Below are 25,723 nucleotides of genomic sequence, written 5' to 3'. Positions count from 1 at the left end.
AATAAATTTGCTGTTTTAAACATTTGTGATTTTTTTTTCCTTCCTTCCCCCCAAAAAAGCAAAAAGTAAAGAAGAGAAATGTTCTTTTAAACAAATTTTCACAATGATGTTTAAAAGGATATGTCAAAGTCAGTAAGCTTCCATTTACATTTTACTTCTACGTAATTTCCATTTCACTGATGGAAAACAATTTTCTGTTAGAGAATTTGACAGCAACTGTAACAGTCATTCAAAAAGACTTTAATCCTGAAATGCTCTGTCACAATCATAGAGTCCTCAGCCTACCTGGTTGTCCTTTTAGTGGATTGAAGCTGGCAAGTGCTGAGTATTTGAGACTTGATTCTACAAAATATGTGCTTATCTTTGAAGCATGTGAACAGTTAGATTGACTTCAAAAGGAATTCACCAAGGACACTTACGGGACTGAAGTTAAACAGTGGTATAAGTGTTTGGCTGTTTCAAGAGGGGAATGGTAGGCATTCAGGAATGCCTCAAACCTGGTATTTTGTTTCATGAAAACAACCCTGTTGAAGAATATTTAAGAACTACAGGTGCATGTTGCAAATATTGTACAGAAAAGGGACCATGGTCTGAAAGAGATAACACGTGGATTTAGAGCAGGAGAGTGAGTAGATCTCAGAATAGAAATATATGATTTTGCATGAATAAACTAGACACCAAAAATATCTTTGCCCAAGGCACAGATACATCTCAGCCAGCCTCTGCTGAGAACACTCCACTGATGACTTAGAAGAAAAATAGCTCACTCAAAATGAGGAGTAGCTTTAGTGATGAATTGCACATATTCATCATGCAGGTCTCTTTAAAGCTCTATAGGCTGTCTACTAGGGCTCAAACGTAATTTAAAGAAGTTTACATATGGTTTGAGAACCACAGCCTAAGCATTGCTGCTTCAGTCAATACCACAAGAGCTTCCACTGAATTACAGAGCAAAGCAGAATGCTTTACTGCAGTCATTAACATCAGTGCAAATGAAGGTTGCTATTAATCTAAGTGTGTTTCCCCTGTTGTGGTTGCTTTCTACACTCTTGTGAGAAGCTATTAAGATATAAGAGTGTACACAAGCTCAGTGTAGCTGACTACTGGAATGTGAGGATGGAATTAATTTTTCAGTTGTTTCCTCTTTAGCATCCTAAGTTGTGTGAAAATATTTTGTCAATAAAAATCATAGTGCTGTGAAAATATTGTCCACAACATACCTGCATACTTATAAAAAACAGCTTTAAAATTAAATACATGGCTAGTTAACATAACATTTGCTTTAATATTTTAGAAATCTGATGTACCTTTTTTTTCCTTGCTTGTGGGGGGTTTTTTAACCCTAATTCAAAAGCTAACATTTCAACTAGATGGGCAAATGTGTATTTCAGTAAGTCTCAAAATTCCTTATATGAATATTCTTTGTCCAGAAGGGCAAACAATAGTAAAGAAAAGAAGAATCAGTAAGGATAAGGTTTCTGTTTAGTCTTGAACAACCAGCCACATTCTGTATATTCTGCACTCAGATCTGGAAACCTTCAAAAATACTTAATAAGTATAATCAAGGATTTATTTAAGCTATAGAATTAGATTCTGCATTTTGGGAAATGCATGCAAAATAGGTTTCTTAGTTGTCTGTCCATCTTTTAACCAGAGAGTTAGTCAGTTTTCCAGTGTATAATACTATGCCAGTGGAAAGAGGAGCCAAGGTCTCAGAAATTGCTACAGCACGGGCAGTCAGATGAGGTAGCTGGCTCACTGAAATGCCTTGGTTCTGCAGGTAGTGTGGAAGCATCCTCGAGTGAGGACATATCCAAGTAACTCACGTTTGGAATAGCCCTTCCTGGGGGATGCTGATGCAGCAACGTGATGGTCCGCAGTTAGAGGCTGCAAAGAGCTTTCTAGGCCTAATGACTTTTCAGCACCTTCTGCCCTAAAATTCCCATTTGGAACTCCACACAGTCTGTTATGAAATCCCATCTCATTTCCTAAGGAATTTTCAGGAAGATGGTAGAAAAAAACCAGTGGCTTAGTCTACCTAAAGAGACAGCAGTATCACCCCCTGAATGACTGCGCAGATGGGTTTCCTGCACAGCATTTATTTGACGTAGTGACACATGAAATATTTGATAATTTATTGTCATTCAAAAGTTTTCAAGACTTAAATGTTAAAAAATAGAAGGGGGGAACTTTGTGCTAGCTATTTATGGAAGAAGGAGAATCTCTATTTCATCCAGTTGTGCTCAGATCAATATCATATTAGCACAGCAGGCTACGGTTTACATGTTGCGCAAAAAAAATTCAATACCTCTTTGTGTCATATTCTGCACATTTTTGGCTCTTGCATCTACATAGCTAGCAAAGGGAATAGTGCTGTGATAGCAGGGCCAATCTGTTGAAGACTCAAATGCATAATCACTAAATATGTCTTAAAAATTATAAACCAGTGAGTCATGGGGAATCTTAAAGCCTGTCTGCTTTAAACAAAGTTCTCTTCTGTTTGTCATTTCAAAGAGGCTTCCCTACAGGAAATGGGAGGAGGGAAGCTCAGAGTACCGTAACATGGTAGCCTTATCCTCCTTATTTTCTTGCAATTCAGAGCACCATCAGCAGCTATAATCTTGAAAGCCGTTCTGGGAAAGAGCAGGATCAGAGCTGTTTGTGCACAGAAAATGCAAAAGAAAGCAAAAACAAATACAAAACCAAGAACCTACAGCAATTGGAATGTGGGGGCATTATTTTGTGTTTTTAAAAATCCGTTAGTGCTATCAGTCTAAACAAATTGCTCTCTCCAAAAAATAAAACCGTGAAGCTTTAATGCTTTCTAGGATAAGGAGGAATACAACTCATATCCTCTATAGGATGTTTCATTCTATCAATGCTGCATTGAACAACCTTAGTGCAAAAAGTCTGAATTGGCAGGTATTTTAAATGCCATGGGATTGCCAAGGCAACTGAAGACTAACTGTGGCCAGAATGGATAGAAAAGCACATGCTGGCAGCAAGAGCTATAGCATCAGATCTCCCTCTTTCTGGCAACTCTAGGGCCTTACAGAAATGTGTAGCTTACATAATAAAGTTGTTCCAAGCTGGAACTGTTTTACTTGTTGTAAAATGCCAATAAATGACTAGAAAATTATGTTAGCTGTAGATTTTCTTTGAACTGTGAATAATTAGGATATCTAAACATTTTATATTTTAAACTGAAAGTGTAATGGACTTCTTAGAGAAATGACAAGGTGTTAATTTAAGCCTGGAAAGCCAGTGGTGTAAGCATTAGAATGATGCCTCATGATTATTTTCCTGATTGACTCCATGGGTGGGTTTTAGCATTATCTTTTCTTATTGTTTGTAAGCACAGATGTACCACCATTCCACAGCCTAGGGACATATCTGTAGGGAATGCTCAAGTGCTAGAAGGCCACATATGTTGGTTGTGAATTGAGTAGCTTAATTAAGGAAAAAGATTATCTCATTGCACAGGAAATGCTGAAAAATACCAGAATCAGGTTTATACAGTATTAACATTAATAGAGATCATGTATCTGTGTATGTGTGCATATTCTGTGACATGGAGATATACTTAAGAAATCCTTGCTCTTTTGAAAGGATTAAGATTTAACTCTTAAATTCTTTTACAATATTCTTTAATATTGACCATATGGGCAAAGGAGCTATGACGGTCTGCAAGCCTAAATAAAGGGGGATGAAGAGTCATTTGGTCATAGTCTCAATATGAGTCAAAAATGTTTTTCAGAGTTTGAGATGAAATTAACAGATCACTGCAGTATAGAGCATAAAATCTGGAAGGCAACTCACAGCATCTTGTGTACTGGGCTGGCAAAATCAGACCATTCAGTTGCTCTTGTCATAAATTGGTGCTTCAATCACACTTTGGAAAATACTTGTGGTACTGTATGTGTAATTTTGTGCATCGCTGCCCTCTCTGCACACTTTGAAGGACACTCTTTGAAATCCTGGTTCTTTACATTTTCAGAGGTTCATGGAGTGCTATCTGGAGCATTTTAGAAGCACAATTGCTAGGATAGGACAAACAATTTGTTGTTTATCGCTAAGTTATCGATAGCATTGTTATTTTGAACTGTTACAGAGGTTCACCATTTCTTTACTATTGTATCCTGTTTCTTTGCAGTTGGCCCACACATCGGGCGTTATTGTGGGCAAAACAACCCAGGACGCGTCCGGTCTTCAACTGGGATTCTTTCAATGGTATTTTACACTGACAGTGCGATAGCAAAGGAGGGCTTCTCAGCAAACTACACTGTGTCACAGAGCAGTGTCTCAGAAGGTCAGTATTTATCTATCCTGCAGAGCTTCTTGGAAAATACTCTCTGTTATGTCGTCTTGCACACCAGGTGTTGCTTGAAGCTTCAAAGAAACCTTAAATAAATAAGATGGTGAAGAAGGATTGGTTCTGTTTTCCTTTTTTTCTATTTTTTTTTTTAAAGAACAGCTGCCCTTTGAAAAGCAGTGCAAGAAGCAGAATTCTCCTTACAGTTTTATTCCACTGTGTTGCCAGGAAGTTGGGATAATTATTGTGAAAAACTGTGCTGACCAAGGAAATACAGGAATGCAGAGCAATTGAACACTTGCATTAAAACAATGAAACATGAACAATGAATGCACTATCCAAAGGCTTCTTTTATTACATGGAATAAGCTCTGATGATCGATTTCTTGAATAAAAGGAACCCACTTAATATATGTGCTCTTGTTAAACCATTTCATAAGCTATCTAAGCTTTGTTCTCTGTCTCGTATTTTTTTCTCAGTTGACTCATTTTCATGCTTACCCTTTGGACAGAGAATGAAACGAAGTGAGGGAGACAGGAAAATAACAGGCTGTGTTATACCATGTCCTTGCAGATTTCATTGCTTTCCTCAGTGATAAAACACACACTTTAAATCAAACTCCCTCTCCTTTCTGTGTCTTACTGAGTTTCGAGCAGATTCACACAGATTTGATGTACTTGTTTAATCAAAGAAGGGACAAAAGAAAAATGAGTGAATTGAAAATTTAACTGGAACTCCCCATCTCTCCTCCACTCCCTGGCTTTTTAACAGCTTTTCCATAGCCAGGAAAAGGGAATGGGGGACACACAGCCTCTGTATTGTACCTTCAGCTAGTTTGGTTTCTCCTTATGTAGGTGCTGCTCCTATCCCTTCATAATTAGCACAGGCAACTCGTGTCCCCATGTCCACCTCCTCTACAGTCACCCTCCCTAGGCTGTAGATGCACCATCATCACATCTAAGTCAGAATTAATAATATCTGCTATGCTGAGATGCCTTCAGCTCTCAAACACAGGACAACAGAACAGAAGTTAGTGTGTATGTAGACCCTTTTGTATGATAAGAGGAAGCATTTTATATGCTGCAGACTTAGACTGAGAAGTGAATTCTCTCGTTTAATTTCAGCCACCCTTGCTCTTTGTGTTGTCTGGTCACCTCCAGAGGACAGCCCAATCTATTTATCTCAGATATGTGAGATATCCCCAGGAGGTACTTGTCCCTCTCAGTAGACTACAGGGAAAGCTAACATATCTAGATCAAGCCAGACACTTTTTAGGTATTTTGATATTACTCCCACCTATCATGTTTTGCATTCTTTGTAGTGACTTACAGCTTTCCTTCAGATTTCAAGCAGAAGTTCCTTTCCTTTGAGTCTTACCCTAATGTAGTTCAGCTTCAGTACTTCACCATGTACCTAACACATTGAAGCAGCACAGAATTGGGGGAGAGGGTCCTATTCCACAGGAAATGCAGTTGGTATGGTTCAGTTATGGGTAGCCCCAACTACGATTCCTATAAAATACCCTGATAACATTTCTGAATGTAAATTTTTTGGATCCCTGATCAAAGATTTTTTACTTTAACTTTCATGGAAAAACCAAAACTTTTTTAAAGCTCATTTTTCCAATTCCTGGATGTTGAAACCTTCAGCTCAGCACCCACCCCTCTGTTAGGGAAACATCAGCTCCAGAGAAGGTGCAATAAAAAGGAGCATATATCCAGCATATATCCAACTCCATTTCACACAATTATTTTAGCTTAAATTCTAATGAAGGAATGAATTATATTTCTATCATGTGAAGTCCTTGATCAGAAGCATAGGCACATGGATTTTTTTTCTCCTGCCCTTTTGCTGGGGTTAGTAAACTTCTGATATGAAGCCCCAGGAGCACCTGGGTGTGAGGATGTATCTGAAGCTATTGCCTTCTCTTGCCTCAGTGAGGGTTGGAGTCTTTATTTTTGAAGACTGAGAGAAGAATTGAGTCAATCTGCCCTATCAACCTTTGAACTCACTATAGTGATTAGGAAGTCAATTCATTCTAAATTATCTAGGTAATTTTTGTGTCAACAAAAAGAGATTGAATGGAGATTATCAACTCATTTACAATACACCATGTTACAGAAGAGCTGGTAATTTCCATAGGTCAATAATCTTCTGGCCTGAATTCACATTTTGTTGATCTATTTCATTCCAGTGTCCAGAATCTAAAGAGAATGGCTGAAATTTTAATAATAATTTCTAAGCATATCATATTTTTTGTACTGAAGTAAATAGTTTTAAAATCAAATTATTTCATAAAGTCTTCTAATTTGTCTTTTCTGGGTTGTGCATAATTTTGGGGTGAATATACATTGTTCTATATTATGAATCCACAGGAGTGTCTGTGCTAGCCTAGGATAGGCACTTCTATTGTCCTATACTGAAATGGCTACAATATTGCACTAAAAATATTTGTATAGCATTATTATTGCAGGAATTGCCATGGCAACTCGAATGACGGTATTAAGAATGACACCATAAGCCCAACACTACCTCACTTAAAGTTGCTAAAATATTCAAAGTCACATAAAAATAAATTCTTTAGATATTCATATTCAAAGCAGGAAATGTTCTTACTATTCAAAGTCTAAATCAAAAAGCTGACCATAATAATGATGGTAATTTATTTTTCTTCAGATTTCCAGTGCATGGAACCACTAGGTATGGAGTCAGGAGAAATCCACTCTGATCAAATCACTGTCTCCTCCCAGTACAGCGCTATCTGGTCTTCAGAAAGGTCCCGGCTAAATTACCCTGAGAATGGATGGACCCCAGGGGAAGATTCTATCAGAGAATGGATACAGGTAAAAAGATAACATTTTAAAGATGTTATTAATAATACTCTGTGGAGTTTATTGAATGTGGAGAATGCAAAAGAAAGAAAAAAATAACACAGTAAAGTACCGCTACATAATTTAAGAATCATTGCAAGCGAATAGCTCATATTCCCTATTAGACAGACAAAAAAAGACTTACTCCCAAAGGTATAGAAAAAGAAAAGGTCAGGAAGATTAATTCTTCTCCTTCCCACATCTATTGTTTTTGCAGTCTTCTGGGCACAAATAACAGAGATTTTGGTTTAGTGGAAAAGTCAATATTAGTTTAACATGCACTTAAAGTGGTATGTCCCAGTAAACTGAGCATGTGCTATGTCTCTAGCTGATTACAGTTAAGCATTAATACAATGTGGGGTTTTCATGCACTCAGATTTCACCTCAGAAGACCTATGTCCCTTCCAGAATGTGTTGCTCACAGAATGAGTTCAGTGGTCTCTGTCTGGTGGCTATTCTTCCACATCCTTAAACACAACATTCATTAGCAAGATGGGCTGCCTTGGCTTTGCTCTGTTAATGCAGGAGAAATCCTGCAAACATTTGTTGCCATGAAGAGTTGAGTTCAGTCAGTCTCTTTGGGCTTGTTGTTTGTTATATATTATCAGGTCTATAGCTGAATGGCGCATAACTCCTGAACAAGTTAAGATTATTCATATCAATTACTGGATACAAAAAAACTATCCTAGCAGCCAAGTATTAATATCATTATATGAAAAAAACACTGATTTGCTTCAGTTGTAGGTTGACTTACACTACTTAGCTGAAACCTAGATTCTATTTCTGTTGGCAAAAGCTAGGAGAAATGCTTAAGCATATTATATCTATATTACTAATATTGAAAACTTGTTCATAGATTTGAAACATTCCTCCTACTTCTGTTATTTTCTATAGGAAATTACTAACTGACATATAAAAACAATGCCTTATTAGCCTTTCATACAAATGTTCACACTGGTGTTTCCTGTGAGGTTTGATGTCTGCAAGAAAGCTCAAAAACATGTTGAGTAGCAGTTAGTAAAGGGAAGAAAGAGGGGGAAATCTTTCATTTCTGATCCCTGGCACACAACGGGACTCTCAGGTGTCCTGCTCAGGGGCCCCTCTGCATCCTGAGTTCTTGGCAACGTGGTAATTGTGTACAATGGACCTAATCAGACTTCAGAGTGGCAAAAAAAAAATCTGTTGATCCTTTTTCTTTACTTAGGAACATTAAAATCTCCTCAACCTTATCTAAGTGCAAGGTTTGTTATTAACCATTGCCACTTGCAATCCATGAAACACACATGGAAAAAGGATGGAATGCACCAGAATCAAATTCCATGTGTTTCATCTGGTCAGACGGCAGCCACTTTTGCTTTGTTTCCTTCTTTTCTGCTGTCACTCGCACATTTATGACCAGATAATCAAAACAAGAGAGTTAGTCAAATCTCATTCGTGTGTTCTGTGTGCTTATTAACTTTATTAAGTTATGATAACTACGTACCCATATATTACCTATATATATATCTTAATCCTTTCATTTAGAACTAGATCTTTCTGAGAAAAAGTTTCAAAGGACTTCTTTTTACCATAAACTTCTTTAATAACAGACACATCACAGAATTCAAGCTACTCCAGGTTTTATACTTAAAACAGCTCAGGGTACCTCAGGCCGCCTGCACATGAATTTATCAACCTCCTTTGCCTCCTGCCACAAACCAGGGTGCTCAGGGGCTGAAACAACCACTGAGCATAATTTTTAGCAGCTTTTCTCTGCCCCCAGCTACCACATCAGCCCAGAAGCTGGTGGTTATTTGCATGCTGTGCTGCACATGCCACAGCTCTCATCTGCTTCACCCACCTCCTGGTCTGGAATAAACCATTTCCCTGAGCAGTCTAGCCCTTGGGCACCTCCTTTGCTGCCCAGGGCCCATGGGGAGAGACCAGTATCCCCAAGGCAGACTTCATCACAGAGCAATTAGGCTGTAGCTGTGTCTTGTTGGCAGGACTAAGCCTACAAAGTCTTGCTTGAAGATTCATTACATTGAGTAGAGATGCTTTACACAGCTGCTAAGTAGTTTCTATCACTCAATGTATGTGGCAGAAGGAACTGAGCTAGTTCAGAGATTGAGTGTATCATCCCCTTTCACAAGGTACAACATCTTAACTCATCCTTGGCTCTGACAATTTTATGCTTATTTTATTGTGGTTTAATTCTATACTGATGTTGATAATTCAGACTTCCAACTGTGTTCTAAATGCTTTCCTGTTAATCGACAATCTTGAGATGGGTGCTAAGGGCTTCAGACCATCAGAAACCCCAGTAAGAGGGTCCTTGTGCATATGAACTTCCATCTCCTACAAAGTCTTGATGCCGCTGGCAGTAAGTGCATGTTGTGAATTTGTGTCTGGATAAAATATTGGAGTTCCATGTTTCCTCTGTACAAATAACCCTGGGAACAGATGTTCATCTCCATAAGAGCTTACAGACAAACAACCAAGGACACATAACTGATAAAATACTCTGAAATTACCCATAGAAAAAGTTGTAATATTTTATAAAAAGGAGGAAGGCACTTGTATGTGAAGGACTGAGGTCACTTTGTTCTGCTTTGTTGTGCATGCTATTGTAAACTAGTCATTTATGTGAAGTATTTGCTTTTGTGCAGTGCAGCATAAATGGATTTTTGCTGCACAGTGCAAGAACTCTAGAAGATATTCAACAGCAAGAAACAAAGCTGAAGGATACAGCAATGCTGAACTTAGAACTTTCAAAGTGAAAATTTCTGCCTACATGCCCTTGTGTGAGAGACAGAAGTTTTGTGTATACCAGTTAATCATTAATTTTTTCATAATTGCAGGTTTCCATACCTGCACAAACACTGCAGCTGGTTAAATAATGATGTCTGCCTTTGAGCTACTAATGCACATATGCAACTAAGGCATATATATGAGCCCTGGGCAGAACAGCTTGAACATTCAGCTCCAAATACTAATTTCCTCAGTGTGTCAGGGGGTTTTTGTATGGGGGAAATATTACAGCTCTCCTTTCCCTTCCTTTTACCAGTCCCTTCAAGGTTAATGTTTTTGTTAAGACAAAAGAAACAGAAAACCTCATTGAGTATCAGCCAAAGGAAATAGGTATCTTTAGAGGATGTCTAGAGGGCTTGAGATATTATTGTCTCCTTTGAGCTGTTGAAGTCTCTTGGACCATTTCAACAAAATAATTAGGAAAATAGTGTTGGCTTGTTATTAGTAATGGATTTGCATGAGTTCCATCTGTAGACCTGAAACCCATTCTTTTGTGGAAAAACTAGACTGCTCCTTTGTGTCTGACAGGTATGAACTCCTGAGTTCATCTGAGTTGCCACCTGCTTAGCAGGCTCTGTTAAGTGAAAGTTGCTTTTCTCTTCCTTTCCTTAGTTGTTTGAAAATAAATGTCAAAGCTTAGATTCAAAATAACCATAGTACAGTCACACTGTAAGTCTGCACAGTACTTTCTCCATTTTATTTTTACTCTCAAACACACTTAGAAAATTGCTCAGCTAACCTGAGATTTGGAGTGATTCCTTAATCAGAAACAGAGTCACTCTAGATTGAATTTCTTCTTTAAAAACACAATAATAAGTCTGTGAATTTTCCAATACGAATGGAATAAAGATATGCATGAGGGAACAAGGGCTGCCAAAAATATGCATGAAGGTAGTTTATTGTTATATGGGATGTTATTAGCATCTCAACCTTAAGCTCAGCCTACTTGTTTATTGCACTTACGTTTCACACACTTGACTGCCCTTCAGTTTGAAAGAGCATTATTTAAAATAAAAAATAAAACCAGCCCTTTAATTTAATCAAGAGCAGGGAACTGCCATTGCAATGTAAGTCATTGTCCCTCATTAATGTATCCTTTCACAGGAAAAATAGTATAGTGTTTCCATTTCTGTAATCTGAACAACAAACATGTTAATAGGTATCAATTACCAGCCAGTTTCAGTACTTAGAACCAGTAAGAAGGCCCATGCAAGGGTTTCACATCTGGTTTTGGTGAAATTGTTCCTGTCTGTGGTATTTAAAATTTAAAGAACTTCTGTTATTGTGCAATTGGGAATCCTAGGGGAGTACAATGTTAATGAAATCCATAATGTGCAAGGATTTTATGATTGCATTTTCAAGGCATTCCTTCAAACGAGACAACTGATGCCTGCCATGGCAGCAGTAATTGTGTTTTTACAGAGTAGATTTAATGTTCGCATTTAAGAAAGCAGTTACGTTTACACTCATCTGAAAAAATAACATGCAAAATCTTTATACTTAGGGAACTTTTTGCATCTTATTTCTCAGTCCTTTGAGAAGGAGCCACGGGCCACTGTGCACGGCAAGACCTTGTGCTTCAGGGATGCCCCGATGAGTTGTGTCCAGCAGCCCCAGGGCAGGGCAGGAGCAGGGGGAGCTCCAGAGGAGCGCCCACAGGGAGAGGTGTCATCAGCTAAAGACACTTGAAGGCCACGTGTGTGGTTTTGAGGGGAAACTGATTGCTTATTACCAGGGTCACTGGGACCCTCTGCTGCCATCAATCCTCATCACGGGCTGGGTTTTCAAAGCCACATGGAGCAGCACCTTCTGGGTACTTTTACTGCAGGATCTGTATGTTTTCTATCAAAATGTTTCTTCTAACACAAATCTTTGCACTCCCACCAAGCTGGATGGCAGTTTCTGGGTGGCACATTTTTTCTCTCATCCTGTAACAGTGAGTGAGACCTCCATCTTGCCCAGAGACCAAAGTGTGTTTGTTAATAACACAAGATGTTCAGTTCTTTTTATATCTGGGGTAGGACAAAACCATAAATCCAGCTTTAAGAATCCTAGTATCAGATCAAAACTTCGCAGCCATAAACCAAAAAGCACTACTCTGGTATAAATACACTCTGCCAGTTCAAATTTGTTCAAAAAGGTTAACAGGGGGTTAACATAAGTAGACATTATGCTCTGGATTGAGCATTATCTGTCATTCTGCAGCTGTCATAGGGCCATACACATATTCTGGCTAATATGACACAAATGGCTGATCCAGCCCCAGTTTATACTGCTGGGTTTTTCAGCAGGGGCTCCAGCTCTGGCACAGGGAGCACAGGCTTGGTCTGCTCCCTCTGGCCTCTGCCTGCCGGTCTCTATCTCATTGCCCGCCCATCCCTTTGGCACCTACAGCCCCTGCAGTAATTCGAGACCTCTAGACCAGTCAGCCCTAGGAATGTCAGCTGATCTGGTGCAAAATTCTCCCTCTGCATCTTGCAGCATTCAGGAGTCTGGAGAAAGGCCAGAGAGGTAACAATAGGTCTCCTCAAAAAACAACCTGGGAGATCCCCCTCGACTTCACTGATTGAAATATCAGTTGTTTATTTAACACTAACTCTGCTGTGCAAGGAAAATATACTCCCATTGATTTAAAACATTTCTCTGTATACACTACTTCACCAGAATTGAGAGGGAACTCTGAGATGGAATTTGCCTTCCACATTTGTCTTCATTCCTTTACTTTTTAAACTACATTCTTCATTATTTGCTCCTTTGTAAGCGAAACCCAGGAGCGTACATCACTGATGTGAACTGGTATATAGATTAATACTGATTTATTCACATATCACTTCTGAAAATAATTGCAGTTCATCATTTGGTGTCTTGACCTTTCATCTGTGTCATAGATGATTTCCTTATCAGGTATTCACTTAAAAACATAGTCAGTATTTATATCTGCTGCTGCACAGAACATTTGTTTCATTAACAGGTTTGTTCTTACATCAGGCAGCTGTTTAGGCTGACTTTACCCAGCAAGCTTATCTGAATATTTCACATGAAACTCAAGGAAGTGCTAGTCGACAATGCCTGTTATTTTTATTATTATTGCTGTTTCTTTTGGAGTTTGATACAGAAGTGAAGTACAGCATATTACTGCATAGAATAACATGAAAACTGGGAAATCTCAGCCTTCCAGTTCTGGCCTTTGAAGGACTGCCTGAGAGCTGGAGTTCAAGGCTTTGTGGTGGGGCTTGCCCATCATTAGGGAGCACACTAACATGAAAGCACAAAAACTGTCAGTCCTTTGTCTTCTCTACCACTTTAGATTACAAGTCATGTATTTGGTTCATGTCATTTTACACTTCATAGCTGCACTCCAGAAATCACAAAAAGCAGAGTTAGCTTTGTGTGGAAAAGTGTTACAGTTATCTTAGCGGTCTTAACATGCTTTGCACATGGGCAAAGAATGACAAAAGAATATTCCTTTCTGGAAATCACAGCCAGCACAGACTGTGACACAGCGCAGAACCGGGGTTAATTGACCCAGCAGGATACATTCATACCTTTATTTACTGTGACATGGGAATAAATGGTAGAGTTTCACAAAGGCAAGTACTGAAATTAGACTAGAGGGAGAGGGAGAAATAAAAGGGCCCTACAAAGTATGAAGGTTTTTTGATTATTCAAAGTGCTTTAAGAGCTATTTTAGTACCAGAAAGTTCCCAGCCATAGATTTATCACTCTGGGGAGGCTGAAGAGATGCTCAGAGAACTGTGCAAAACCATTGGCAGCCTTATTGCTCCAGAAGTGCAGGTGCAAAATGCAGTTTAGAAGAAAATCCTCTCTACCTCCCTCTGACATGTTTCAGCATCAGCCCTAATACAGAGGGGAGTCCTGTGTGGTTTCAAGCAATCCTGTGTGCAGCATATGGAGGAGCAGCAGAAGCAGAGCCCCTCTGAGCCTCCACTACCAGCCTAATCATTATAATAGTTTCAGTTTTTTCAGGGGATCCATTATGCAGAGATCTGAGTAGTTTCTATGTAGCTCTGTAATTACCTATGCATCCACTTCCCAGTCCAGCCCTACGTCCCCTCAATGGCTGCAAGACAGATGGCCCTTTAGAGCTGAGATAGCGAATTAAAAATGTGTCCACCAAAAGCACTGATTCAGCAACTACTAAAATAATTTTGTAAATTTATCTCACTTTCACTAGTTGGTTCCAGGAGGAAAAGAAATTAAAATTTTTAAATCAAAAATAAAACTAGTTTTAAACTAACCACCACAGGCTTGTTTTGGTTTTTTTTTTTTTTTTAAATCGCATCTTGTTCTTCTCCTTTATTTCACAGACATTAAAGCCGCTTATGAAACTCGATACAAAGTGGATCTTCTCTCTCTTTTGTTTTTGTTTTTATTTTTTCCATTCACCAGGTTCACATTTTTGGCTTGACTCAGAACATTTGTTAGAGTTTGCTGGGGTTTAAGCTGCCATCATGCCAAGAAATCAGTTGTTTGTGCCATTCTGCTGAGTAGGGGAACCCTCTCCCATATGGTTTGCAGACCCTGTGGGGGCTGAGGCAGCCTTGCCCACCCTGTACCAAGCAATACATCTGCTCCACCACAGCCAGGACCTTGTGCAGATGTGAAGGAAGGTATCTCAGAGGGAGTTTTGTCTGAGTCTGGCAGAAATAAATTAATCTATGAGACTAGGCAGGTGTCAGACTGAGGGTCAGGTAAAGCTCAAGGCTAGAAGTGAAGTGTCTAAGGGCAGTGCCTAGAAATGGAGCCTTGGGTAGGAACGCACAGCTGAGGTGTGTTATAATAAGCAGAGTTATTACTGAGCTAAAGGTCTCTGTTCTCACAGGGCCTAGCTGGGCTCGAGATGAGAGGTGTGCTGCTGAGTGCTTTGCAGAGACTATTATGCATTTTTATTCACTCTTTCTTTGTAGTATGAAGATGTAGAGTTCATGAGTCCTATGGGCCCTTCTCCATCCCAGCATCCATGCTCCAGATTTTCTGTTGCTGAGGCATTATTTACCTGCCCTGTCCTTGTGCCATCCTACTTTTCTGTCCCAGTTCAATTCTGTTCTGCCCATTAGGTGACATTTTCACAGCAGTAGCAAAATAGGTAGAGTGGGAGGATAAATGAGATTTCTTCCAAGTGGTAAATACCTGCCCTTCAGAAAGCAATTTGACTTCTTCCAAAAAAAAAAAAAAAGTATTTCAAAAAGGAAACAGTTTGTTTCACTTTGTCTTTACTTCTGATATTTTCATTTTATAGTTTAAAAAAAGTCTTTAAAAAGATATCAGAATAACCTCCAAAGCTGACTGGTAAACAAAACCTGCTAGCAGAGAAAATACAATTGACCAAACATTAAGCTGAGATTTGGTTCCTCTATTTTCAGGAACAACTGGCTTCTCATCAGAGAAGTACTGTTTACACATAACTTCACTGACCAGCTGTACCTGTGTAGTCTGGTCTTTCTCTTCATTGCAGCATTCTGTGTTGAACACTTCAGGCCAAACTCATTTCTGGTGTTGATCCTCTTGAAGATGATGAAAGGATCAATCTGTCCTAGCATATAAAACCAGGGTATATTTTAACTGGTTGTATTTAGGTTATAGATTATTGTACTAAAGACTGAAGTGTCTTTCAGCTGTTAGAGACACAGGAGCAGGTTCTTCCAATGCAAGTACTATTAACTTCAGGCTATGGACTGAAGGGTTAACACAGCAAAGAATATAAATTCTGTTAACACAGAAATGTTAAAAAACATTTTTAAATGTTCTCATCAGGCCTTAAAAATTAGCCGTCTATAGGAGGGTACCCCCCTTTCCTGATATGCTTTACTAAGAAAATACATCCTGTGTTTATTTTAAAAAGCCACAGCACTTAAAAATCAATAGCTTTTCTCTTTACATAGCTGCAGATAGAGTAACTTTCAGATAGGCAGAGTGGGGGTACAAAAACCAGGCATCATTATCTGGCCAAAGAAACCCCGGAAATTAAATCCTCATGCCTGAAGTTTGAGCGTGCTTTGCTGAGGGAAGGGCAGAGCTGGGGGCAGCCGGTCTCCCTGGTTTGCTTTAGCACTTGGGTAAAGTTGTCTTGGTAGATGCCTGTGCCATCCCTTCTGCTGTCCCCTTTCCTCCTCCAGCACAGGACGAGAGCACCACTCTCAGCAGCAGGTCTTCCAAATCACACCCTCAGAAGTATTTCATCTACATGTGTGCATTTCCTCACAGCTGTGAGGGATATACCAGAAAAAGTGAAATAATCTTTGCATGTACAGTCAGTCTCTCATTTTTCACCATACATTTACAGGACCCTCACCACACTGTCTAACTGTAGCTACCTGACATTTTTCTAGAAGGTAGCAGAAACTCATATTTTAAAAAAGCAGTGACTTGCTTGGTGACCCAGCAGTAAATTAAAATCATCATATACAATGTGTATGAAATAGAAAATCGAATTTTGTTGCAACAAAACTGACAGTTCCATTTAACAGAGAATAAATGAATGCAGACTCCTGTGGATGAATGATGGATTTAAAGAGACTGTGCCGATTTTCCAAAATGAGAAAGCTGATCAAAAGAAAATACATGTATTTCTATGTGACACAGGTTATACACCTATTCCAGTGAAATTAGGCTTAAAAAGTATTGTATCACAGACACTGGCACTTTTTCCTCATTTCACTGTGATTTTTTATAGAAAACCCGAAGCCTCAACTCTCAAAAATATCTGAGTGTAGTAAATTCCAGTTATTTCAGTGGAACTGATGCTGAACACAGTGATTGCACAGTCAGATCTATCAGCACCACCAAGGTGTGCTATCTGAGACAGGAGAGGCTTAATTTTGCACAGTTTATCATCCCTTGCTTAGCAGCTTCCTACCATTAGCATAGGTATGCAGTGAAACAGAAAGGAGAAGTTACTGCTGTGTGTTTAAACATGTAGTATTGTACTTATATTGAAAATACCAAAATCATAAATCAAGCCCTTCGGCCTGTACTCTATGATTTTGACAGGAGAGCAGCTGGAAAAAAAATGCTTTGAAAGCATTAATTAATAGGCAAAATTCAGTTTGTTCCACCCAAAGCCTGGTTATTCACATGTGAAGAAGTCCGAGAGAGAAGCTTTGGCTTACTTGTTTCCCATTTGTGCATTAGTTGCTCAGTACACTCAGGGGAAAGAAAGTCCTACAATTATGTCCTTCTCTCAGAAAAGAGTGGTTCTGCAAGTAATGCTATAGAGTTTCCCTTTTCTATAGTTTCTAACACAAACCGGCGAAGGTCACATTCAAACTGCACTAAATAGTTGTCTTCATTCCAGATCAGAGGATTAAGCTCAGGTTTAAAATTAAATGTAAATTACAAATAAGTATTCAGAAAACGTTAATTAAAAGTATTACGTTCCTGAGTCATTTATTGCTCAGCAAGGGTTCCTAAGTATCTTAGCTGGAGAAAGGGGCCATTCACATTCCTCCTTTTTTTTGACCCAGTCATTGTACATGTCTTAGGTTATCCATTTGCAAGTTAATGTAGTGCCAAAGCAAAGGTTTTCATTTTAAAGAAGTAATATTTCACAGCAAGATATGTTCCTGCAAGATGTAAAACAATCTTTTTCTAAAGCACTGGGAGTTAATCAGCCTTTCTCTCTATTGCTACAGAGAGGATTTGAATGGCATAAGATGCTGATTGCTTAGATCCCAGAGTCTATAGAAAACCCAATACGATTACATTTTCCTCCCTTTGTTATCAGAGTTTATTGTATCTTGGTGTTCAGGTTTTAAATAGTGTTCAAAAAAATAAATTGGGGAAAAAGGTATTTTCTGAGTATTCTGAATAACGATGTCATTGCATCAAAGCCCCACATGAATGCATAAGATGGAGCTTACAAATGAATAGCAGAGGGATCGTCCCCTATCCCTGCATGTGCCCTGGATGCATTTCACCCACACAGCGAGCCCGTCTCGGGGAGCAGGGCACTGCCCTTGCCTGTGAACCAGGCTCCTGCAAAGGCTCACACTCCAAGTGTCACACAGAGCTCATGTGCTGGTGGCAGTGCTGCTCCCGGCCCCCTCGCAGCATTTCTCTTCCACATTTGATCTTTATAGTTTCCATACTGGAGTGATTTGGTTTGCTGAATTCTGGAAATGTCTCCAGTTAAAATGCTAGTGTATTAACCTGCTGTACTGAGTCTCTTTTGTTTCTCTTTACCAGAGTGCTGCTTGCCAATTTTTATGACTACAGCAGATTTTACTATTCAAACAGAACCAGATGGAACACCAGTTCAAAGAACATGTCAGAATTAAATATTTCTTTTTTAATTAGTTGCTTCTGATTTATGCAAAAAAAAATTAACATAAGAGTGGGAGAATGTGCCATGAATCCAGATGCAACACAGCCCACACAAGCATTATCTTTTCTCTGTCAGAGACACAGAAGCTTTTTCTTTTATTCTTTTCTTGTCTTTTGTTTTTTCCTTTATGTTTCTGGATTTCATTTTTCTTATGCTTTCTGCATCTTTTCCTTTTTCAACCAACCTCATAATGATGACTGGGGTTCTCTTACGTTTATCAGTCATACTTTTTCCCCATTATCCTAAATTTTCTCTCATAGAAACTGGCATATCTTCTTCTGAGAAAAGTTACTGTACTCATTACTGTTACCCCAGCTTCTGTAGCTCAATAGCATCTTTTACTCTATTCTTTGTTTTCAGTTGGGGGAATCTTATGGTTTTTTCTTCTGCAGAAAGGGATTTGAGCAGAAGGTGAAGATTGTGAGGAATAGATATTTCAACTGTTAAAGAAAGGTTCATTTCCATTTTGCTGCCAAGAATTCCTATTTCTTTGGCTTGAATGTTTGCTCATCTCTTCTTTCATACTTCCCCATTTTTGCCAAGTCACATAAGCATCAGTTCTGTAAAACATGCTGACTGGGGACAGTTGTTAGGCAGAGACTACAAGGTGAGCATGTGATTAGCTGATATACCATTTTGGGGCTTTCAGGAGGTTGCTGTCAAGGTCGATGAGAAAGACTTCAGTGACTCAGGAGAGACCTTAATAGGAGCAGTATTTTCTCCCCACTTTCTTTATGGAGATGCCACAAGTATCACTGAGGGTTTCAGACAAAGATTTGAGGTAGCTCACAGGCTTAACTATTTTTACTTAAATCCAGGATGAATATTTACAACCTGTCATTAATCAAGGAGTTGTGCTTTTGTAATGACTACTCATTTCAAGAATGAAGACTTTTGGAAGTAATTTTCCAACCAAATTAATTAAGACTATTTTCAGAATTTCTACTGGAGCCTGTCCCACTTTTACTTAGCATTATAATCCAAGAAATAAAGGAATTAAGTCATAGTTGTATATACCTCATGAGAAAGCATGATTGGCCAAATCAACAGCAGCATTAAGAAAATAGATCAACTCTTGCTTAATTAAATATTTGACTGAACAGTGAAGCATCACAACAGTTAATCTGACTCAGAGCACTGTATGCTATCTAGGGAAATGACACGGTTCTCTAAAAATATTTACTTTGGTATGTTGTGTCAAGTGATGGATTGTACAGCTTTTCAAGCCACAAGAGATGCCCACAACAAAAAGCTTCCTGTTGTTAATCAAACTCCACCACTCAGTACTTTATTTTCTCAGGCTGTTGAACAGACCTACACTAGGAGTGTTAAAAGCTGGCAAAACTGCTCCCTTGCTACAGCTCCCTCAATGACTGTATTTTATTTAACGAGGCAGATTTTCATTCTGAAGATAAGATCTCCCATACTATAAACTAGTTATGTATGGCGACAGGAAGCAGCAGTATTAATTTCAAGCCATGTATGTTGTGTGTCGTTCTTTATCCAGCAGTTTGCTCGGATTTGCTACGTGATGCATTGTGCAGAGCTAAATGTTATTTTTTTCCTTCCCCTTAACTGGTCTCAAATAAAATGCGTATGCCACCACTTGCATATCTTTGTCTTAAAAATGTGTCACCCACCTGCATTTTTTGGAGACAGTAAGACAGCAATAAGAATATTTCTCCTGGATGCTAGAAGATACTGCAGAATAAATGGAGAGGAAGTAATTCATATGTAGAAACAGCTAGTGCCTTGCAATATGCTTTTGTAGGAAATAAATTGATTTTAGAAACAGGAACAACTGAGGCTTTTTTCCATTAACATTTCTCTCCTGGAAAAAAAAATACACATTCGAGATGATCCTCATTTCTGAGTTAGGGGCCCATTCCTATAGGCAGGTCTGCTCCCAGACTTGTACTTTCAAATAGAGATGGTCACATTGCAGCACAGGCAACTATCAAGGCTGTGGTTTTGGATAAGGCCCTTAGGCACCATTTTCCAAGAGGTATGCTTTATAATCTGAATGAAAGTGAAAATTTGGAAAAAAAAAAAGAACTTGAAACATGCTGCCGTTAGTCAAAACTGAAACTCTGGTCATGGAAATGAAATGTGAAGATTTCAGATTTGGAGACAGCTGCCTATCTCAGATCACAGCCATAAGGCTTGCAATAACTTACAAAATTGCTTGCATTTTCTAAAATAAATACCAGATGTTTGTTTATCATATGTGCAGAAAGTTAAATGTCAAATAATTGCAGGGAAATGCATTTGATGTTCATCTTCAAAAGTACCATATTTCAACACCACGTCTCTTCACAGTCACTCTAACATGAAACACAAGTTCTTGAAACAAAAAGGACAAGAAGGCCAAAACAAAAAGCTGTTTATTAAAGACTTATATTACAATCATAGCTGGAGTAGCCTGCCTCCAAGAAAAATGGTTACCTGTGGTCATGTTAACACTTGGAGACTTCTTTGGAGAGGACATACTATGTTGACTGGAACTTACACAGTCCATGGACTCTATAGACATAAGCCTTCCAGATGCAAAAGAATTCCTATCTGTTTGGTGACATAGCTGTTCCAGAGCTATTACCCTCTGCTCTGATTCCTCTGGAAAAAACAGAGAAGAGCTGTGTCTTATCACAGCTAGACTTTAGTACCTTCAGGTTTTAGCTGTTACCAGCAATTGATATGGTTGAACTTCAACTCTGAATAGTCCCTGTAGCATTTGGAATCTGTGTTTTATGAACAATTTTTTTGCATTTTATAGGAAACAGGGTTTCAACAAACATTGTAACAAAAACAAAATGCATCACAAAGTGGTTAATGAGGGGGATCTTAACAGCCCATTAAAATATGTCATGCAGTTTCCAACGTAGTCTTCTACATAATTCATTTCTATCACCTTGCTTAGAGAAGATTGCTACATTTAGAGCTTAATTTGCAAACATACTTAGGTACCACAGAGGGGTGCACAGTGTTGCAATTCTGTTTGCATGCACCTGGAGAGGAACAGTGCCCCTCCAGAGGCCACTGCAAAGAACTGTCAAAGGGAGGTAAATGCCCTACCTCTCTCCTGGACCTTTTCACTGACACTGAGTTAGTACTAAAAATTCCAAGAGACCCTTCTGCTGCTCTGCTGCTTAATCTCACCTTTCTTGTTTGCATTGCTTCTTTCTCACAAAACACTGATGGAGAAGTGTTATTCTTCTTTCTTCTATCAACTTGTGAGCAAACAGCCCCTGGCATGCAGCAGGTCTGGGGTCACAGCTTGCTTTTGCAAGGGGTTCGAAGCTGTGCTGAACACTCGAGCTGTCAGACTCCAGGCACTCCAGGAGAAGACTACTGTTGACATAGTTCCAGTTTTCAAGAAGCACATAAAGATTTGCTGACCTGGAGAGAGAGCACATCTATGTGAAGAGATGTTGTCTCTAACAAAAAGAGAGCCCTCCCTCCTCCAGTAATGTCTTACTCAGTTACTGGAGCCAGGAGCACTAATGATGTTGCCTTTCCTTCCTTACTCATAGACGATGAATTAAAAGTCCTCTCAGCATCTCCCTGTCTCCCAGTGAGAGAATTCTGACAGGTTTTAGACATGAAGGTAGATGTTTATATCCATTGTGTGTTTAGGACTTAATCCTGGGCACTGAGATAGATGCTATATGATATTCAGTGCCCTGGAGTTAAGAAGGGGTATTGAATCCCAGAATCTGGGACCAAGCAAAATTTGGGGGCCTGAAGTTTTCTGATAGGACAAGCCTGAGACCTGAATGGTCAGTGACTGGTAGCAATTGTTAGGCCAGGCATCAAATAATCAAAACTTTCCCTAAGCCACCAATGTTAAATTTTAACTTGGCTTCAAATACCTAGAACTCTTGTAGTAGGCCATTGCTTGACTTTATTCACAATGAAGTAGTTACTGTATATTAAAAAGCCTCTACTAGAATAATTTCAAATCAGTTGGAATGGTACAGGCTTGGGACCCTAATCATTTCAAAACTGAAGAGCTGTTTCAAATTGTAAGAGAAGCAGATCATTTAAATAACTTAGCTCTGCGCTCCCTCAGACTTCCAGATTTTCAAGTGCACTTCAGCCTGGAAGTGAATGTGGTATTGGACATAACTCAGTGCAGCACACTTTACAATCAGCAGAGTACAGCTTGGAGAGCATTTGAAGTTAAACTGAGATTGCTCAGAGCAATGATGCCCAGATTCCCCCATTAACTTTCAGATTGCAACAATCTAACATCTGAGACTCTCCAGTTACTTTAAATCACTTGATTGTTTTTGTGAGGTGGCGCTGGGAATTTTTTTTTTTTTTTTTTTTTTTTTTTTGAGACTGAATTTTTTTCTATCACACAAAACCAAAATGTTGCAGTATTTCACCCCTAAAGAAAAGGGCTAAAATGTTACATATAGACTTTATGAGCCTTAAAAACTGGAGCAGGGACTTTGCCCTGAAAGCCAGTTCTATCTGTCACACACAAGGCTGCTATTCTTGTGTTGGAGGACTCCAAAATGCCTTGCATATGATATGACATGGGCATTGAGAGAGCAGACACTGTCCTCAATAGCACTTCCTTCAGCCTTTTGAGAGAGAATGCAGAGCATGTTGATTTAACTGCTCCAGTGCCTTTGGATATATGACATACATCCAGGAAAAAGGATGCCTGTGGGACACAGGACACATATATTCTGCATCCTACATATTTTGGAAATATGAAAAAGCCTGGGGCATTCATGGAGCCATTCAGTTTAGAAGGGTTAGTTCAACCTATTATTATCCTACTAAACTCTGGACAAATGAAGTTAAGGGAATAAATTACACTGATTAATATTTTGTGAATACTGTCATTTTATATTGAAATTAAACGACCTGCTTTAGGAAAAAAAGAGAAGGTTCTAGCTGCAGAAAAAGAGGGTGAAGAATGTGATTTTAATTGGTTTGTTGTTTTGGCTAAAAAGAGGCTGTAAGGAAATGGCAGAGGTTTCAAAGCTATGGTCACCAACCTGACTGTGAGAAAGTTTTGTGCCCAGTTTCAGCTATTTGGCAGCTGGACTTGTGTGCTGGGATAGCGTTTCTTTTGCCAGCAGAACTGAGTAGCCAGCTACTTGAGGAGTTGTATTCCTGCAACCCACGTCATTCTCCCAAATATGTTGATAGTTCTTTGATGCCACATGATGAACTAGATAAGGAAAAGACCTGGATGAAAAATGAATAATGGGGGAGAGCAAGGTTAGCCTAAATCACTTGTCCATTTGTAAAGCACAATGTACTTCCATGAGAGAAGGAGGGAGAGAAGAGTGAAGAAGAGAGATGACCTCTAACACACATTCATGTGCATTTCTCCAGCAAGTTCAAAATGACATTGTTTTCTAATGATAGAAGTTCATGGCATTTGACAGTTGGAACAGAATTTCTGCACTTGTGCTAATGCTTCTTTCTGTTCTCTTCAAATACACTATACAGTACAAGCAACTAATTTGCCTTTTTCCCGACAAAATCACACAGTGATTTGTAATTATCTTGTGACCAACTAATATACATTTCTTCTCTTCTATTTGCAAGTGATGTTCTTCTGGGTTTTAGCAGAATTCTTGTTATCATTCCCTAAGTGCACAACTTTGACATTATCCTAGTAAATTCCATCCCATTTCTACTGCTGTAGTCCTCAGGGTCACTCAGTTCTCACTGCACGAGTCTCCTCTGTATTGGCAATGCCTTGCAGCTTTGTGTCCTTAGAGAATCTCATTAGCATCTCTGCAAGGGCTTAATGAAAGTATTAACTGATGTTGTTCAGCAGACTGGTCCTTGAGGAACTTCTCTAGTAACTCCTCTGCAGTCACACTGATGGTGTCTCTGGTTCCTCCCTCACAGAGGAAAGAGAATTCTCTGGCATGTGAGGGACATTCCTGGCTAATTAGGCAAATCTTCCCATCTTCTCTGATGACACTGTTTACAAAGGAGGAGATCATGTCTATGTTATTATCAACAATATTTTGCAGTCTGCTTTATATAAAATCCTTATTATTTTTGTAAAACATGGTGAGGTAGAGTGCACTGCTGCAGTGTTGTTATGCTCTGAAGTGACTGTCCTCACATTCCAAATTATTCTCTACCACAGGTAGACCTGGGCCTTCTCCGCTTTGTTTCTGGAATTGGGACCCAAGGAGCCATCTCTAAAGAAACAAAGAAGGAATATTATCTGAAAACATATCGTGTAGATGTCAGCTCCAATGGAGAGGATTGGATTACATTAAAGGAGGGAAACAAGCCTGTTGTAAGTTTTTTTTTTTTCTTTTATTATCTTTCTTCAGCTGAGAAATAGTCTGTTGAACTGTTTGCTATCATCTGTTTAAAAAAGACGAATAAGTTTTAGTCAGGTTGATCAGCATTAACAATTTCCCAAATCCAAAAGACAGCTTGTGTCTCAGTAGTAATGGGCCACAGAAATTGTTTATGCAAAGCCTAGAGCAGCTGGAAATGGTGCAAGGTGCTACCCTATCTATTGAACTCACCATAATTCAAGTAATTTTGTGTCTTTTTCCTGGAGTGTTCTGCTGTTTCCCTTTTTCTCAGAGATTTTCTATGTAACCTTGAGAAAAAAATTATGCAGAACTTTTCCAAAAATATGTCTGTCCATTATCTGCCGTGAAGCTCTGGATATGCAATGTGTCAGTGCCTCAGCTCCCTGTGCATGGCCATGCAGGGGTGCTAGCAAGTGATTAGTAGTTTGTTAGACCCAAGTATCTTAGTGATGGGGGTCATGCAGACAGATGATTAGGCAGATCTTTCCATCCTTATAGATTTTTATCACCTTTCCATTTATCAGCAGATTTGCTCTCTGTGACCTCCCAATGAAACAGCTTTAGACACTTGTAAGAAAAATTGTCATTATCCTCTACCATGAGCATAAAGCTCATTACTGAGAAGTCAGTTCTGCTCCAGCTCTCACATGAATAGCCCCGGTGAGGCTGTGCCTCCCTTCCCGCCTCACTCAGGATGTGCCTGGGAGCAGCATCCCCAGAGGCTGCCAGGGACTGATGCAACTGGAAAGGTTTTGTGGTACCTCCCTTCAAAACAGCTTTTTTGTGACCCTTCTGTAAAGACACAGAAGAGCTGTGCAACATCAAACTGTATCAGTGTAACCCTATCTAGCTTTAAATATTTGGTTACTGGTTTGTCCCTGACTCATCTGTAAGTGCTAAGCCAAGTCCACTACATTTATCTAATCAACATGGTAGCAGTGTTTAACAAATACATCTTGCTTTTATGAAGCACTTTGGAAAGCAATAAAAAATGTGTACTGAAAGCTTCTCTTTGACAGGTATTATCCTGGTTTTACTGGAAGTTCTAAAGGTCAAATGACACAATGTGGGCACTGTACAGTGATGTATATAAAGA

At 39.1% G+C, this 25,723-nt stretch overlaps 1 protein-coding gene across 1 annotated transcript in view; it reads left to right on the top strand.

The window, feature by feature from the left end:
- NRP1 (neuropilin 1) overlaps positions 1 to 25,723 on the top strand; it is a 113,125-nt gene that overhangs the window by 54,817 nt on the left and 32,585 nt on the right. The window contains 3 exon segments of the mRNA XM_008639274.2: positions 4,154 to 4,309; positions 6,989 to 7,155; positions 24,444 to 24,599. Of these exon segments, the coding sequence (XP_008637496.2) occupies positions 4,154 to 4,309; positions 6,989 to 7,155; positions 24,444 to 24,599 (479 nt within the window).

Source organism: Corvus brachyrhynchos, unplaced genomic scaffold (genome assembly GCF_000691975.1).
Source record: "Corvus brachyrhynchos isolate BGI_N302 unplaced genomic scaffold, ASM69197v1 scaffold167, whole genome shotgun sequence".
Lineage (NCBI taxonomy): Eukaryota > Metazoa > Chordata > Aves > Passeriformes > Corvidae > Corvus > Corvus brachyrhynchos.
Note: the sequence above shows the minus strand (reverse complement) of the source record. Positions and strands in the feature narration are given on the sequence as shown.